The 17,176-nt window shown below is 34.6% G+C and overlaps 2 protein-coding genes across 4 annotated transcripts; both read right to left on the bottom strand.

Moving 5' to 3' along the window:
- Positions 1-2,684: 2,684 nt before the first annotated feature.
- LOC129902139 (zinc finger protein ZAT3-like) lies at positions 2,685-4,350 on the bottom strand. The gene has a single exon (XM_055977200.1). It carries the CDS (start codon positions 3,994-3,996, stop codon positions 2,866-2,868), a length of 1,131 nt encoding a protein of 376 aa, XP_055833175.1. The 5' UTR covers positions 3,997-4,350; the 3' UTR covers positions 2,685-2,865.
- Positions 4,351-4,491: 141 nt separating this feature from the next.
- On the bottom strand, positions 4,492-15,740 carry LOC129902138 (serine/threonine-protein kinase STY46-like). Of its 3 annotated transcripts, XM_055977198.1 has the most exons (16): positions 15,350-15,736; positions 14,357-14,471; positions 13,390-13,487; positions 13,144-13,254; positions 11,994-12,066; positions 10,954-11,064; positions 10,457-10,507; positions 8,907-9,046; positions 8,704-8,811; positions 8,004-8,077; positions 7,275-7,450; positions 6,668-6,763; positions 5,627-5,707; positions 5,486-5,536; positions 4,881-5,021; positions 4,492-4,809 (listed from the first exon to the last, which is right to left on the bottom strand). In XM_055977198.1, the coding sequence occupies exons 1-16, from the start codon at positions 15,532-15,534 to the stop codon at positions 4,780-4,782; spliced, it is 1,641 nt and encodes a 546-aa protein (XP_055833173.1). In that variant the 5' UTR covers positions 15,535-15,736; the 3' UTR covers positions 4,492-4,779. The 3 variants fall into 3 exon arrangements, 2 of the variants coding, with proteins under 2 accessions (XP_055833173.1, XP_055833174.1); XM_055977199.1 differs by lacking the exon at positions 13,144-13,254; XR_008770052.1 differs by lacking the exons at positions 4,492-4,809; positions 4,881-5,021 and adding an exon at positions 6,005-6,172 and having other exon boundaries at positions 5,485-5,536; positions 15,350-15,740.
- Positions 15,741-17,176: the final 1,436 nt, after the last annotated feature.

Genomic DNA, 17,176 nt, shown 5'->3' with positions numbered 1-17,176 from the left:
CTGCAAAACTCAATTTTTTCTAAGACATACTTAAAGGACCATTTAAATTCACCCTTAAACATAAAAGACCATTTTCATTATTTTCTCGACAGTGTTACTTGGGATATATACTAGCCAGGAAGTGGAAGGATCGAGTAAAAATTTGCAACAACATTTAAATTTTACCAATATTTTAGAAATAAAACAAAAGACACTTCTCTTTATCTTATATATAAAAATCAATGACTAGCATAACCATTATCACTTACGAAATACTCCTTCGTCTTATTTTAATTGTCATTTTAAAAGGAAATTTATTTTTGTTTGAAAGATTATATAAGATATGGTTACTAGGTTGTTTTTATTTAATAAAAGTAAATAGACTTTCTTCTATGCAAATATTGTGTCACTAAAAATCATTTTGTATTTTTATCTGAAATTTAAATTTGAGACTTTTATGATTCTTAATTACTTCATTGACTACTAAATCGGACCGTTGAATGCACCCATTATTTCCATTCATAATCACTGATATATGTCCCTTCAAGCTCACAAATTTTCAACTAATTTGCATGCATGTTTACTTTGGCATCTAAAAGGACTAGTAAGGCTATGTATGTGTTAGCCGATATATTAAATTTCATAACTAAACTAATTAAACAACTGGTCGAAATTGTTTGTAACAAAATATTGGCTAAAATTAAAAAGTATTTGTTGATTATGTTGAAGTTAAATAATAAAGATATAGTCAAAAAAAATATTTGTTGATTGCTATGAATATCGCGTGTCATGAGGAAGTTTATCTTATGATATTTTCCTTTCGATATAGCATTTTATTTTTTCCTATTCAAAATTGACCTTGAACGGTCCTTAATTAATTTAGCATAAAATAAAAGTAATTTAACTTATGATAATGTGTGTGTATATATCTATATATCTATATATATATAAATTCTCTTTAACAACTATAGGCACGATTTGTCGTTGAGCCTCCTGCCCAAAATTAAGGAATTCGACGATTTGTGCACTAAGCACACAATGTTGATTTGAACCACTGCTTCTCCATTGTCGTGAGCGAATCTATCCTCCTCTTCATTATAGTCCTCCTAGAATTCAGAGGTAAGATTTTTTCCTTTTTACACAATCAATCTATTTTCAAATTTATAAAATAATTATTTTAAATTATTTGAAATTGAAGAAGCTAAGCTCAAAAAAATATCAAATCGTGGAAGACCAAAATTGGGTGTCAACATCTGTAATCCCAATATAGACGGATTTGGTTAGGTCCAGACACAACAGAGCAATGACTAGAGAGCAAGTTCCCCACTAGGCTTTCGAGATTGAATCATAGCCAACATTTTTTTTCCAGCTAACTCCGTGCCAGCAGCCACAGTAAATATGTGACATTCTTATTCAACTATGAGGGTTAGCAAAGGAAAAAAAATTCAATACTTCTTCTTTAGAAGAATTTCTTGCATCAGTATATCAGTTTATTAGATATAACTATATGTAGCAAAATCCCCTATCGAGCCCATTGATTCTAAGCAATATCTTGCACCAAGTGACCCACTTAGAAAAAGCTCCCCTTTATGTTAGAGGAGCATTGATTCTACAAGTAGTTCAGTACAAACGATGAAATTTCAAACAAAAAGGTCGGAACTAGTTGATAGAAAAAAAGAGAAAAACAAAGCAATACACAATTAATGAATCCTTGTACTATAAATTCATGGATTAGCTAGACTGGATGAGCAACCTTCTATCTGTGAGTGACTTGCTACTTTCAATTAAAAGACGATGATCTAGAAAAGATGTTGTCTCTCTTGTTTCTATTTTGTTCTCGTTTGCATAGTCTCGATCTATACTAACTAGGATGGTAGAGGGGATTTCATTCCATTTTTTTGTCCATAATGAGGGTACTTGCGAGGCTTATTCATTGAAAAAGGGGGAGTGAGGAATTTTCCTCGTCCAAGAATCTTCATCTGCTTTAGATCTAGTTCAACCTAACCTGAAAGGGAAGAAAAGGGCCAGTTCAAAGGAGAATCGATCATTCGATATCATTTTCCTTGCGACGGAATGGAAGAAAAGTAATGAAACTTGCACTAGAGTGGGTGTTAGCTCTTCGACAGAATCATGCATTTCGTCGTCAGCTAGAGTTGGTCGACGAGGCCCCTTTTCGTCAAGGTTAGGAAGTGGCAGGCTTGGTACGGTTCGAACTCGAGACCAAGATTCCTTACAATATACACCTTCAAATTAATTTGCGCCCAACGTGTGATCACAGCCGGTACCTACAGCACGAAGTCGATGATGCCGAATCAGCTCCAATGTTTGAAAGACAATCCATCCTTGTTCAAATCATAGTCAGTATCCATTATTTGATTGAGCATGACCTGGATCAAGAACGGAAGAAAACCTCTTTGAAAAAGAAATTTCTCCTTAATGATTTCTTTTTCCAATTCCCCAATGTGGTACTTCAACAAATCATCATTTTTGTATCCCTGACAAATTAAATTTTGGCTTGCAGTAATCTAATTGGGATTTCACCTCCTAAATTCCTTTTTCTAAGTCATTACATAATGCCTAAACTAATCAAATAAACCAAACATTTGAATGAACTACGTACTCTAACAATTCATTAAATGTAAACAATGCTGCTATATCACACAAGATATTATTACTACATATATACTTACATATACAGTTGTGGCATTAGGGAGCACAAATCACAACTAAAATGCCGACTCCCATTTTTGGAGTCGTAAAACATTCTAATTAGTTAGTAAAACTCCTATATATGATGATAGAGCACAAGTATCATTGAAACATTAGCCTATATTACTATGGAACATATGAAACACTAATATCATTATTACAAATTCCTACTATACATTAAATCCCTAATCTCAAGTCCAATTCCAAGCCTGAAAAAGATGAATGGGAAGCTGAAGAATTATCTTGATCATCTCTTGAGATTGTAACAGGAAGTAAATTAAGATCCAAATCATCAGCAACATTATTTTCTTGCTCCTTTGGATTGACATTGGCAATGAGAGCTCGTGTTAAGTCCGACTCTGCTATTATTGTTGTTGTTGTTGTTTCGTCTCCGAGTTTTTCCCAATGACACCTTTTGTGACCTCCCAAAGCTTGTCCACTTGAGAAAACTCTCAAACATATACTACACTTATGCCCCAACACCATCAACCTTTTGTTATCTTCACTATCACTGCCTCTTCCTTGTTCTAAGGGGCACATATTGCTGCCATTTTCTAACAATCCTAATTGCTGGCTACATTCCCCAATAGTTCTTGTATTTGCAAAACAACCCCTGACATTCTTGTGAGTAGCCCTATGTCCACCCAATGCCTGGTGTGAACCAAATAGTTTCTTGCAACTTGAACACTCAAATTTACACCCTGATTCAATTACACCCTTTCCTTCAACTCCATCCATAACCAATTGACGAACGTTCTCGAGACGATTATCATTAGCCAAAAGCAATAAGCACTCGGCAATTTCATGATCCTCGTCTGATATCGAAAGGGATTTGTGGGATTGTTGGGAAAATGAAGAAGGAATTTGTCGTTTTAAATTGGGAGGAGGGTTAATTCCACGCCATTGGCGTTCAGGGTGACAACGCATGTGACCAAAAAGTGCTTTCCATGACCAAAATTTCTTGCCACATTCAGTACAAGGCCTAGTAATTTTTGGTGCATTAGGGTCTGGTCGTTTCTTGGCACATTTTGGCTTAGTAGTAATAACAGTTTCACTACTAACACCGGAAGTACTAGGATTACTACTGATTCTAAGGGAGTAATTATCACTAATTCTTAACAATTTGCTTCTTTTCTTCCTGGGATTTTGATGACATCTGTACCTGACATTTGTGTCAAACATGCTGAATCTTCTTGATGTTTCGGCCTTTTCTTCTTCATGGTGATAATCACCAATTACTTGATTTTGTAGAACAAGGGGTTGAAGAAAATTTGTTGTAGTAGTGCAGTATGTGTTTTGATTGTCCATATTTTTTCTCTTGAAATGGTGGATTAGAATGAACTAGTTTACCTCGTGTATACTTACAGTTAATAAAAGAAGAGAAAACGGTTTAATTGGTGCTGTAAGAAAGAGGGGATAGAGGTAAAGAGCAGTTACATTGAGGGAAACAGCAGTTAACGGGGCCACAAGTCATCATTATCTCCCATATAACCCAACATGGGAATGTGCCCCCAAATAAATATTACTCATACTAGACAATAGTGAGTTAGTTAGTTACATTAGTATATTTACTCATAATATTGAGGTGATTATTGTTTATTATTTTCTTTGGTATTGCTCTTCCATTTATGGAAAGCAATATTTCTTCTTCATTTTTTGTACAAGTTTTACAAAATTAAAAATATGTTAAAACTATTATTTCAATTAACACTCCTAGTATGTTTGGAAAGATTATGATCAACTATTTCGAGGCAACGACTTGATCAAACTCGTAAAACAGAAAATGCTAGTACAAGACCAAACTCATCACCTCAACCCAAAAAGAAGGATTACACATTTCCCTTCAAATAGGAAAATAGAAAGATTTTACAAGTGATGTTCGTGGTACTTTTGATGCAGTAACGTTATCACAAAATGAATCACCTTTACTCTCAACTCCAAAATGGGCAAAAGCAGTGGACTGTACCTTATGCTTGTGGCATAGATCTCACCAAGAAAGTTAAGGTCCACGTATATATGGCCTAGGTAAAAGAAAATCCTCTATTGTTACTGTTAACAAGTGTCGTTAGTCCAATATATGCAGCACATCACTCAGCTCCCTTTTGATGCCTCTATGGTATCCTGTGAGACACATCACAGAATCCGTTACATGATTTTAATGGGATGACAATTACACGTAGAGACATTTTTACCTCAATTTCATGTAAGAGTAGTTCAAGCTCAACTTTTATCTCAGAGAAGCTGGGTCTATCACTTGGGATGGCCACCCAACATCTCTGTATCAAGTCTAACAGCCTCGGGTGTGCATTTTCTGGAAGCTCAGGTCGAAGGCCCTAAGAGACGTAACATAAATAGGATCAACAAAGAGACAAGTAAGAATGAAATATAACAGATGGCATGGGACATGCAAGTATTCCTTCTTTCCTAAAGTGAGAGTTCTTCATTTATGTCATGGATTTATAAGCAATTATGCACATAATATAGATACTGCATGCATTGGTGTTTAGCTCATGCACGTCATCTAATTCCAACTATGTACATCCACTTGAGAACGACGTAGGACTGTTAGAAAAGATCACTACACAAGATGGAAATATCTAGCTATGCACACTATCATTTAGATAAAAGGAATCTCACTTGTGTTTAAGGGTTCGTAAAACACAGGTAGCATGTAATGAGGGCATTAACCAACATAGACTAGCTTTAGAATGCCTAGAACAACATAGACTAGCTTGTTTAAAAGGAAAATATGATTCACGTCATGCTCCACGTGCTAATAGAAATTTGAGGTACAGACCTGTCTCACTCCCAGTGCAGCTTGTAGTGGAGTCATGGTATCATATGGAACCTATAGCATCAAAAAGTATATAAATCAAAGGAGGACAAGAAACTCAACTTTTGATACGATCATGTGACCTTTTTCATGACTAGTCAATACCTTCGCTGTTAAAAGCTCCCAAAGAACAATGGCAAAACTAAACACATCTGCTTTCTGGTCGTAGGGCTGATGATTGATGATCTAAAAGGAAAAGAAAAGTTTAATAGACCAAGTTTGCAGCTGCACAAGATGGTTATGCACATAGTAATATACTTTCTTAAACATTAACCACAAAACGCAGCCCTTGCTGTTACTTAGTTATCATCAAACAGGATGTAGGAAACAAAGAAAGCACATAGGCTGCACCTAAGGGTGTGGCCTAGTGGTCAATGAAGTGGTTGAGAACCACGAGGTCTCAGGTTCAAATACCATCGGAGACAAAAAAAAAACACTAGATGATTCTTCCCATATGTCCTAAGCCTTGGTGGACAGAGTTACCTGGTACCTGTTACTGGTGGGAGGTGGCAGGTATCCCGTGAAATTAGTCGAGGTGCGCGAAAGCTAGCCCGGACACCACGGTCATCAAAAAAAAAAAAAGAGCACATAGGCTCCTCCATCATAGAGAAGCATGGAACCATTTAGCAAGATCTTGCACACCGACAACAGCTGCATGACAAAGGAGCATCAGTACCAATGAGAAGACTTCCCAAGTGTCTCAAGCACCCTTGTACAATGATGTCATTTTTTTAATTGTTATACATGTTATGTTAAGCAACAAATATAAGCAGATAGGGACAGTAAGTTACCTAACTAATAGTCATAGAAGTGTTGACATTCAATACACAAGTGAGAATCAATGAAATTCAGAAAACAAGAGGGATCTTGGAGCATAAACAACTATGGGCTGCAAAGGTCAAGAAGTTTCAAATGGTTATCCGAGCTCAGTGTTGGGAATATTATCAAAACCAGCATATATGAGCCATTCCTTTCCAACCAAAGTAGCTGCAAAGAGATTCCAGAAGCAGGACAAGCTAGCAAGTCTTTATATTTGACTGTCCAAACTCAAGTGGGGTCCATCCACAACAAAATTACTAGTATATATAACTGAACTATTCTCCTGAATCAAATAACTGACGGATTTAGAAAAGAAGATAGTCAGACCTCAGGGGCCATCCATCTATATGTTCCAGTCTCAGCTGTCATGACACCTCCATTATTTTGGAAACGAGCAACACCAAAATCTGCCACTTTAACAACCTTATCACAGATTATAAAGTCAATCAAAATAAGCATGATGTAGATAATGCAAAACTAAAGCAAATAGAACAGGTGCACATTCAAATAAGGAGCACTACAATGAGGAGGAAAATAAAAGAGGAACAAGAATTAATCCCCGGTAAACATGTTAGGTGTGAAGATCCATAGTAATTCAAAAACTCTGATTTTTACACTGATTGAGAATCCCGTTCCTTCCTCAATCATATAACATTATGAATTCATTGTCATAAAAAATTCTAAAAATAAAATAAAATAGGACATTCTTTTTCAGCCATTATAATTCAACCACGACATAGTACCAGTTATAGCAAACCTCCAGTTCAATAGAGTAAGCACTGAACATAGCAGTTCTTTAAAAAGGAAGGAAAAAAAATGTTGAAGAATCACAGATAAAGATTTATTTGTGACCAAAGGAAAAAGGCTCAGTGCTCATGAAGCCAAGCTGTAACAAGACTAAGGATGGAATTACTTCATTGTTTCAGAAACTTACATTGTTCAAATCCATAAGTAAATTTGCCGTCTTCAGATCCCTGTGAATGATATTATTTTGATGCAAGTACTCCATTCCATTGCAGACATCAATTGCAAAGCTTATTAATTGTGAGAGCTTTAATACGACATGGTTTTTATGCAGGTATTCATACAAGCTTCCACCAGGCATGTACTCTACACAAACAACCAGCATTAACAGAGAGTGAATGTCTCAGAATTTGAGCATTATGAGCAAACTAACTTGCATTGATGGCTTAAAAGAGGTGACAAGAAATAAATGCACAGGACCACATTCTCTTGTTTGCAAAAGCAATCAATAGCAATCAGTCCATCGATCAATCAATTAACCAAGCCAGCTGGGGTGGTGATATAAATCATCTATATATTCCATTTTATTTGGGAGAATTTCAGTTCATTACTGAGCGAGTAATTTGTCTTTTACGCATAATTAAGAATTCTCTAAAACAATTTTTTCTCTAAATATCTCATACTTATCCTTATCTGGACATAATGTACACGTGACAACAATAACTAGATGGTGCAATCAAATGACATAATAAAGTACAGGAAAAAATGCAGCATTGAACAGCCAACACACTCTTCAGTTTACTACCAGCCAGTGGAGAATGTGCAACATTTTACAGATAGAGACAGCCAGAAAGCCATGAAATGATTATGATAACAGTCTCAAAGAAACCGTGCAACTCTTGTCCAGCAAGAATCATACCTGTAATTATGCACAAATGAGGTGAATTTGTGCATGCACCAATGAAACGAACAACATTTGTGTGCTGAACTTGCCTGTATGCAATAAGATCAAATTGTAAGATTGTGGAGAAGATCTGAGAGGTAGACCACATTGATGAGCATTGTATATGTGCCTGCTTTTCTTTTGGTGGATAGACAATAAACACGAGTAAAGCTGCATTGAAGTTGTATATATATATACTTATAAATAAATATGCCATCCACAAAATATTACAACACATAATATTACCAATCATAACACATTACTTAATAATATGCCTGTTAAAAGAAAATAAATTCTTAAGTAATTGATGCAAACTCTTATCACTATCATTTGTCATCATGAAATTCATATGACAGAGCAAAACCATGTTATCTAACTCAGTGTTTACAAGATCGCATAGTACCAGCATCTACACATAAAGAGGTTCCCGTATCCAACATATAAATCTTTGGAACCACCTTCATGATTTACAAGCAATAAGGAGTACTACGATACCCTCGATCTCTTACCAAACAAATCTTCATCCTGGAATCGAATTCGAGTTCATCCTACAAGTTAATATAGTCCCTCTAATAGGCAACACAATACACATGAGAAGGATGAAGTAACCCAGTACTTTCAGTCTCATCCCCTAGACTAAATAAGCTTCAGAAGACATAAGAGCTACATTACTCACCTCAAAATTGCTATTTCTTGAGCGAACTCATATTCCAATGTGTCATTCAAATGCTCAGATCTAAGGACCTTGATTGCAACATCCATACCAAGATACATCCCACGATACCTTCATATGAGTAAATATTTAGAAGACAAGGTCACGGGAAAGCTGGGAGCCCGAATTCATGCAAAATCACTTGAGGAATACAATCATAAACTCACAAATCGCCACAAGATCCTGATGCAATTTTTTCTCCAATCTTCAGTAATCTTCTATCGATTTCCCAGTCCTCGGGTTTTGATCGTGCGACTATAGTTTTTTCAATAGCTGACTTTGAATGAGATGAACCAGACCACGTCCCCTGTGTCATCCAGCATTTATGATCATTACAACTTGTTAAGTAAATTAACATGACACTTATGAGCTTCAATAATAACGATGAAGTAAATCCTGCGGAGATTCTAATAGGTACCCATCACGTATCTTTTTTTGATGAACAAAAACTGGTTATAATAAACAGTACACATCACATATCAGCTAGAAGTAAATTGATGATGGCCAACTGGAAATCTCAAGAATATAGCAACTATATCAACCACATAAATATGATATCATATAGGAAGTATATCTAGTTACTTATGAGCTACCCCCTTTTTCAAAAATATTTTCCTTTCCAAAGTAGTTACTCATGGCTTAGCCTACGCCACCCTAATTAGGAAAAGGGCAAAGGTTATATCAGTGGAACTTAAATTATCCATTTCCTTTTAGTCTGTTTCTTACTTCTTCTTTTTTTGTGGCATACACAAATTCCTTCTTAAGAACTAGCAGCATGCCTTGAAAACCACAGGAGCTAAGACTCTTCCCACGAGCCTTAATATTCCAACAACGTGGGAATCTCTAGTCTTTCTCTTAGATTATCTAAAAGGAATATTATAGACAAGATTGAGACGGTCCCAGCATCGCCTTGAGGTATGGAACTTGTCGAGATAATAGAAGAAACGTCTGAAACATAAGCTCCCCAAATTCTTAATTTGTATTTATCAACTGTAGTTATGTTCTAGAGGTTAAATATAGTAGGTACGAGGAGTGGTAGAGGTAGGCTGAATAAGTATTGGGGAGAGGTGATTAGACAAGACATGGAGCAATTTAGATTACCGAGAACATGACCATAGATAGGAGGGTGTAGAGGACGCGTATTAAGGTAGAATTTTAGTAGGTAGTAGAGTATTGTCTTGCTTTTCGAGGGTTTAGGTTTGTTGGTGTTTGTCATTGTACTAGCTGAACTGTGTTCTTGTAGTTCTTGATTTTGATATTTATTCTGTTGTTGATTATGTTTCGGCTATTGCACTATTTTACTGTTGTTCTTATTCCTTTCTGGTAGGCTTTGCACCGTTGCTATGTTTTCTTCTTCTTTGCACTTGGATTTGTTGCACTTTTCATTTTTTGATGACCAGATTTGTTGCAGTTGAGCTAAGGTTCTTTCGAAAACCACCTCTCTACCTCCAGGAGGTAGTAGTAAGGTATGTGTACACTCTACCCTAACCAAACCCCAATTGTGGAATTTCACTGAATATGTTGTTGTTGTTGTTGTAGTTATGTTCTATAATATGATCATTATTCTTTCTTTTTTTGATAAGTTCAAATGATTATTATTCTTAGAGGACGTAGCAACAAGCAACCCCGAAACTGATTATTCAACGGAACTCCACAGCGAAAGCTTAAAGAGTTAAAGGAATAACATCACAACAAGAAGAAATCAAAAAAGAATCACCTCACTTCTGGCAATCGCTTTCCCCAGTTCTTCATGCAAAGCCTTTGTATCCTGACCATAACATGGCAAAGTCAGCAACTTTTGAACACAGCACAGACACCTGCCATGCAAGAAATATAATCACAATGCTCACTTCCACTGAGGTTTACACCATCCTATGTTGACCAAATGGAAAGTTCTCCTCACATGTGTACATATATTTTTCTTTTTTTGAAAAGAAAGCTGTTGCTTATATCTCATGATAATTAACCAAATCGCCAAGATATCATTCAGCATACTTCCAAATCTTTAGGGATAAAAATAGCAAATTAAGAGCATAATCATATAATCCCAAAATCATTCGTTCTTTAAACCCCAAAACTGAGACTATTAAATTAAGAACTCCATCTAGAAAACTCACACAAAAGAAAGTGGTAATTTAGAAACACTGGTATTAAACAAGATGTTAGAATATGTACATCAAACCTACTAAAAATGGTGAGCAACACAAGGCATACCTCAACAGGCCATCCATCCACCACAAATACATCTAATGAGTACCCATCAGTTGTTGAGAAAACATGAGCTTCTCGGATATTAAGCCCTATGTCAGAAAGTAAAGCAGAGAGCTAGAATAGGAAAGCAGACAGTTAAAGAACATAGCATAACATTAATCAGGGGAAAAGAATTATAACCAAATGATCTCAACGTAACAGTATGCAAAACTGCCACGATATATGCATTCAAACAAGACTTATAGCATGAAGATAAAAATATGAAAAATAAATACAAGATGAATTTTCGGAAGAGTTCCGTAATATTTTCCCCAAAAAAACAGAAATCAGGTATGATTCAATGTCTGTCTTTTTATTGAAATCAAACTATAAAATTATTTAACATAACAAAAGATTCAGCAGTAACGTGTTGAACTATGTGGCTTAACTCAAACATAAAAGTTAGCTCATGATGTGAGGATTGCCCAAGACCATATAAGAAAACAACAGCCTATTCCTCAACCAATGTGGGACAATCTAATCACCCCAGCCCTCCACATGCCAAGGCCTATTTAACATAAGCATGGATAACATGACATAAGGACCCTGACTCTGATATCATGTTGAAGTGTGTGACCATCTCATCCAAAAGCTTAAAATTTTAGAGAGGGCACACTTCCTTTCTTAATTATATTTCCAAGCATGAAGCTTTGTTTCCTTAATTGGTGAAGGAGAAAGCACAAAGGTTTTTCGCAACACAGGCCACAGATATGGATAAACATATAATGGATGAGAATTAAAACAAGAATCCAGCAAAAATGTCTTATAGAATTTTATGAAACTCAACCTGCTTGGTAATTTCTTATAGAAGTCCATCAGCTAGCAATAGTAGTTGGTTAATAAATTTAACATGCTACAAAGCCTTCTATAAGTGATCTCCCCCTTCAGTACTCCACTCACAGCAAACACAGAAAGAGGACACACAAAAACAATCGAAGAGTGAGCAATAAACTACGCAGAGCTTCAATTAAGTATTCTAAGCATATGAACCCTCTAATAGTTACCTGACTAAGAAGCTTGGGTTTGTCGATGGTGGAAAAGATAACTTCATGGATTAGACTATGTGAAACGTCATGCCTGCACTACAACTAATGGAGGTCAACTACTGAATATATTGCAGAATACTTGCAATCAGCTTTTTTGAGATTTAGATGTCAGAAACATTTAGAGCTACAAGCATAAATGACAAAATCGATGCAGCATCACGAAGTCAGAATCAAATAGAAGATAACTGTAATGGACATTATAAAAATCCAAGTCTGTATAAATGACATATGTAGAAGAAGCAGAGTGAGACAACATGGAAAGCAACATAGGAAAGCTAGAACTGTAAATATTTTCTGCAAAGACTGACAAAGCATCAGCGGTTGATCATTTCTATGGCTTAAATATTCCATCTGCAAATAAAGACAACTTCATGATCATGATAAATGAGTTAAACAAATCACCAGTTGAATGAAAATGGATAGCAGAATGATGGAAACCTGAACTGTCATGCTGATGAATCTAGTTTCCAGGCAAGTTTTTAACCAAACAGAAGATGAAAATTGTGTCCAACAAAGTAGATGGATTTACTTGCATGCTTTATCAGCAAAGGTATTTTGACTAACAATATCATTCTACAAGTGATTTTGGAATTACAAACTCGCTTCAACTTTTAAATGCTTGATTATCTTTCACACTAGAGGTAGTAATTTTCCCTCTCAGTAGCGTAATTCACTTTTTGAATATTACATTCACATTTATTTTGCCGCAATTTTCTCAATTATTTATCAATCCTTTGACCGTGATTTTCTCAATTATGTCTCACTCCTTCGACCCTGATTTTCTCAATTATTTCTCAATACTTTGAACATGATTTTCTCATTCACATAACCTTGGATGCAGAAGTATTTAATATATGAAAACTTGTTCTAGCTTACATGTAGTAATTGGAAATACTACAAATACCATAGTTCAATTTAAACAAATATTACATCTAAAATTTTCAGAGAAACTTCCATATTCAGAACAAAATTTAGTAATATTTCATTATCCTCCGATTTTCTAGATGCTTTGATACTTAAAAAGAAAATTTCAAAATAAAAAAAAAGAAAGAAAGAAAGAAAACAAATAGAGAGGAGAAATTATCACAAAAGTTTGCCCTGAAACTACCTTCTGCTAGAATCTTCTGCTGGAATTTCTTCTTTGTCATTGAAATTCTTTCTAACATCCAAATTTAGGTCCTCAAGCTTAGAGAAAGTTTCAAAGTCATTCATACCCTTACTGTATTTAGTAAAGCAGCAGCACGTAGGCAGATGAAAGCAAACTAAAGCATATTAGTCTAACCCATTAGGTAAAACTAAGTTCCTTGTCAAACAAAAATTACCAGGTAAAAGTTGTCAAACTTATAAAAGTCACCTTATCCCTTCATCATTTAAGCTGCCACCAGCCTTTGAAGTTGGAATATCATTGAAGTCATGCTGACCTTCCGCATCATCTAATCTAGTCCAATAATTCTGTCAAGCAACGCAAAATGAAAAACGAGTATCAGGTTAAAATCAGCAAAGATTACATCAAACAGGAAACCAATATCTAGAGGAAACTTACTGCTCCAATTAAGAGGACAAAGTTAGCAAGATAGAAATACTCAATTAAAAGAAACATCATGTAATCCACAAAGGGCAAGAATCTGCCTGCAATAAACATCCAATATGACATAACTACAATCTTGTCAGATTATTTCACTAATAGATACCTAATACAGATGGCATATGAATAATGACTCAGCCGTATCCTTAGATATCTTTTATATTGGATAAAACCAACTATAATAGCGTAGTGCCAAAGGAGAGATTCAGCAGTTAAGGAATGTCTCCTTTAATTGGTGAAGAAAGCAGCCCAAAGAGTTGTTGAAACCACTATACCCATAAAATGGAGATGAATATATAATGGTTAAGAACTAAATAATAGAGAATCCAGCCAAAAAAAAAATGATTATACAAAACTATGAAATGGAATGAACAAATCAACTAATAAAAAAATGATCTTAGGGGATACTTGCCATTTCAAAAAGAAATTGATCTTAAGGGTGCATAAGAATATCAAATAACAGATACTTAAATCAGATGGTGGCATATCAACAATCATTCACCATCAAAAACATCACATAAAGCAATCAAATAAGTAAAAGAGAGATCCACTGCTGCATGCAAGAAAGAAACTGACAATGATTAATGCAAGCATTTTAAAGCTACCAAAGCAACTACAGGCTACAGCATTTAGGAAAATTACAGTATACACTTAAACAGCACGGGATCCACCAGCAATATCAGATGGCATCGAAGTGTTAGTGAACTTGCAGCTATGTGATGAATTTAGTAAGTACCTCTAAAAATCGGACATGATAAACCGGCCGGTTATCAGGATCTTTTGCTCTAACGAGAATCTTCTGATGCAACAAGACATCTTCAGCTTTATCCACATGAATATCCAACCCATAACTGAAGCATCAAGGATACTGTTAAATAATTGGCTAACACTAAATTATCACATATTTAAGAAGAGCAAATCCACCATAAAACAAATATTCTTATTAAAAAGAACCAAAACCATCACATATTCATATGCTGCCTGTTAAACTATTAAAATCTCATATATCCACAAGAAACAAAATCTTAAGTCGCCACCACTAAATAATACAAAACCTTCTTTGATCTGAATTATTTATTTTCTTTTTTTCTTTTTACAACCAAGCAGAAATGCTAGTTTCAGCTTCAATGCTAGGAGGACAAGCCTTAAATAGAGCTTTGCTATAATCTGACTTTCCTAATCAAGTTAACTTTAATAATCATTTAGCTTTGACATTGAACCAAAACCTTAGGGCTGGTTTAAACATTTGCTATAATCTGAATTTCCTAATCAAGTTAACTTTAATAATCACCACCAGCATTTAGCTTTTGTACAAAAAATAGAGCTAATTGTATTGACTTCTTTAATCAATTATCATAAATAGCCCAATTATTCAAACTTCACAAAACCTAATAATAATGTTTTGTTGAATCACCACACGATTTCCCCATTCCGGCCTAAAAATAGAGATAGAAACGAAAACTACTGCAAAAAAATTCTTGATACAAAGACACTCATATTTTTACAAATATACACTTCTTGGAAGGAAAAAAAAATAATTCTTTACTCATCATCTAAGATGACGAAGTTAAGAACTCTTGAGGAACAACAACAACAACATACCCAGTGACTCTCATAAAAAAAAAGGAACCTCGAGAAAACAGATGGAATTGCGCACAAAATTCAGCTAAAGAAATCGCACATTGACTGAACAAGTAAACGAAATAATCTAATTAAGGAGAAACTCAACCTAGCAGGCAAGCGAGCAAAGTGAGAATCCAACTGCTCACGAAGCAGCTCCGGATTGGTAACCGCTTCCGTATTTCCAGTCTCTACAAGACGGTTATACACATCGTTCTTAATATCATACACTGCACAACTCCCAAAACTCCTCGGCGGTGACGAACTCTCACCTACGCCTTCTACCAAATCCATTTTCCGCACAACTCTATATACACGACGTCAACTCCGTGACAAAACTGAATGAATATAACTTGTACAGTCGCCGAGAAATTGATCGGAGAAGTCGCCGGACGACCGGCGAGTATTTTTCTTTCTCTGTATTGTGTCTGAAATGAGAGAAAAAGGGGAAGAAGAGGAGTTTGAAGAATGTCAGAAGAGTTGATTCGTAAACTTTAGGATAAAGAGGCCGTTTGTTTGGATTGGGGTTATAAGTTGTTTTCCTTCTTTTTTATTGCTTAATTGGTTAATTTAAAATTATTTTGTATTTAAAAAAGTTTAATAAATAATTAGATTTATTTAAATAAATTTATTTAAAAATAACTTATAAGTTAAAACAAATTAATCTGCACTTATTTTTTTTATTTTAACTTATAAATAATTTTTAATTTATAAGTTGATTAAAAGTAAATCTCAAACAGGCTAAAAGACTTCTTTTTTTTTTACTCTCTTGCATACTAGCTCTACGCGTATTTTAGTGCAGTGGATAGAGTTCTTAACGAATGACGTGGCGATTTTGACCGGAAATTACATAAATGGGTATCCTATAGATGTTACTCGTATTCAGAGCTAAAAGAGTAACTTTTTTTTATAAAAATTTTGAAACGATAATTAATTTTTATAAGAAATCAAAAGGAAAAATATTCATGATAATGTGCGACTTTCTTTTTGTCAATGACGATCGTTAAGTCCATCGTTAGAGAAAGTCACATGGCAGCATGCGACTTTCCTTAATGGTGTGGGTCATGCCCTTCTTTCCACCCTCACCATCCTATCCCATTGTCCACCTTCAACGTTTTATACAAATTAGGTGTGTTTTTATATATAAATTTGTGTATTTATGTTTTTGCTTAAATTTACAAATTAGGTTTTATCATTTTTAAGTGTTAATTTATTTGATATTACAAATATTTTATCTTTAATTTTCATTCTTTATTTTATTTCTTATAGATTTAGGATCATAATTTTCTTAAATTTGTGTGTTGCTAATAAATTAATAGTACTTGTAATTTAGGATAGAGATTCTTATTGCATTGCTCAACCCATAAACATTTTTTATTGTGATTTTAAACATATCACGTTAAAAATTAAAACGTGATAAATTTGCCTTATTTTTCTTTTTATTTCACATCAAAAAAAAATTGGTTATTTATTATGTGATATGTTTAAAATCACAATAAAAAATGTTTATGGGTTGGACAATGCAATAAGAATCTCTATCCTACATTACAAGTACTATTAATTTATCATAAATACGCAAACATAAAAAAATTATGATCGTAAATTAATAAGAAATAAAATAAAGAATGAAAGTTAAAGAGAAAAATATTTGTAACATCAAATAAATTAATGTGTAAAAATGATAAAACCTAATTTATAAATTTATGCTAAAACATAAATGCATAAATTTATATATATAAAAACACCTAATTAATATAAAACGTTGGGGGTGGACAACGGGATGGGGTGGTGGGGGTGGGGGTGAGGGTGGGAAGAGGGGCATGGGCTTTTCATCACTGACAAAAGGAAAGTCGCACGCTACCATGCGTATTTGTCCTTTTGATTTCTTACAAAAATTGATTGCCGTTTTGGAATTTTTGCAAAAAAAAGTTACCCT

The sequence above is a fragment of the Solanum dulcamara genome, chromosome 9 (genome assembly GCF_947179165.1).
Source record: "Solanum dulcamara chromosome 9, daSolDulc1.2, whole genome shotgun sequence".
Classification (NCBI taxonomy): domain Eukaryota; kingdom Viridiplantae; phylum Streptophyta; class Magnoliopsida; order Solanales; family Solanaceae; genus Solanum; species Solanum dulcamara.
This window is presented reverse-complemented; position numbering and strand designations above follow the sequence as displayed.

Bases quoted from the DNA above. Each gene is read 5' to 3' on its own strand.
- LOC129902139 (XM_055977200.1), bottom strand. From the start codon at position 3,996: ATGGACAATCAAAACACATACTGCACTACTACAACAAATTTTCTTCAA.
- LOC129902138 (XM_055977198.1), bottom strand. From the start codon at position 15,534: ATGGATTTGGTAGAAGGCGTAGGTGAGAGTTCGTCACCGCCGAGGAGT. The intron at 7,451-8,003 runs GTATGATTCTTG...TTGTTTGTGTAG, and splicing joins TCATTTGTGCATAATTACAG to AGTACATGCCTGGTGGAAGC. The intron at 6,764-7,274 runs GTAAGTTTCTGA...ATCTGTGATAAG, and splicing joins TACTTATGGATTTGAACAAT to GTTGTTAAAGTGGCAGATTT.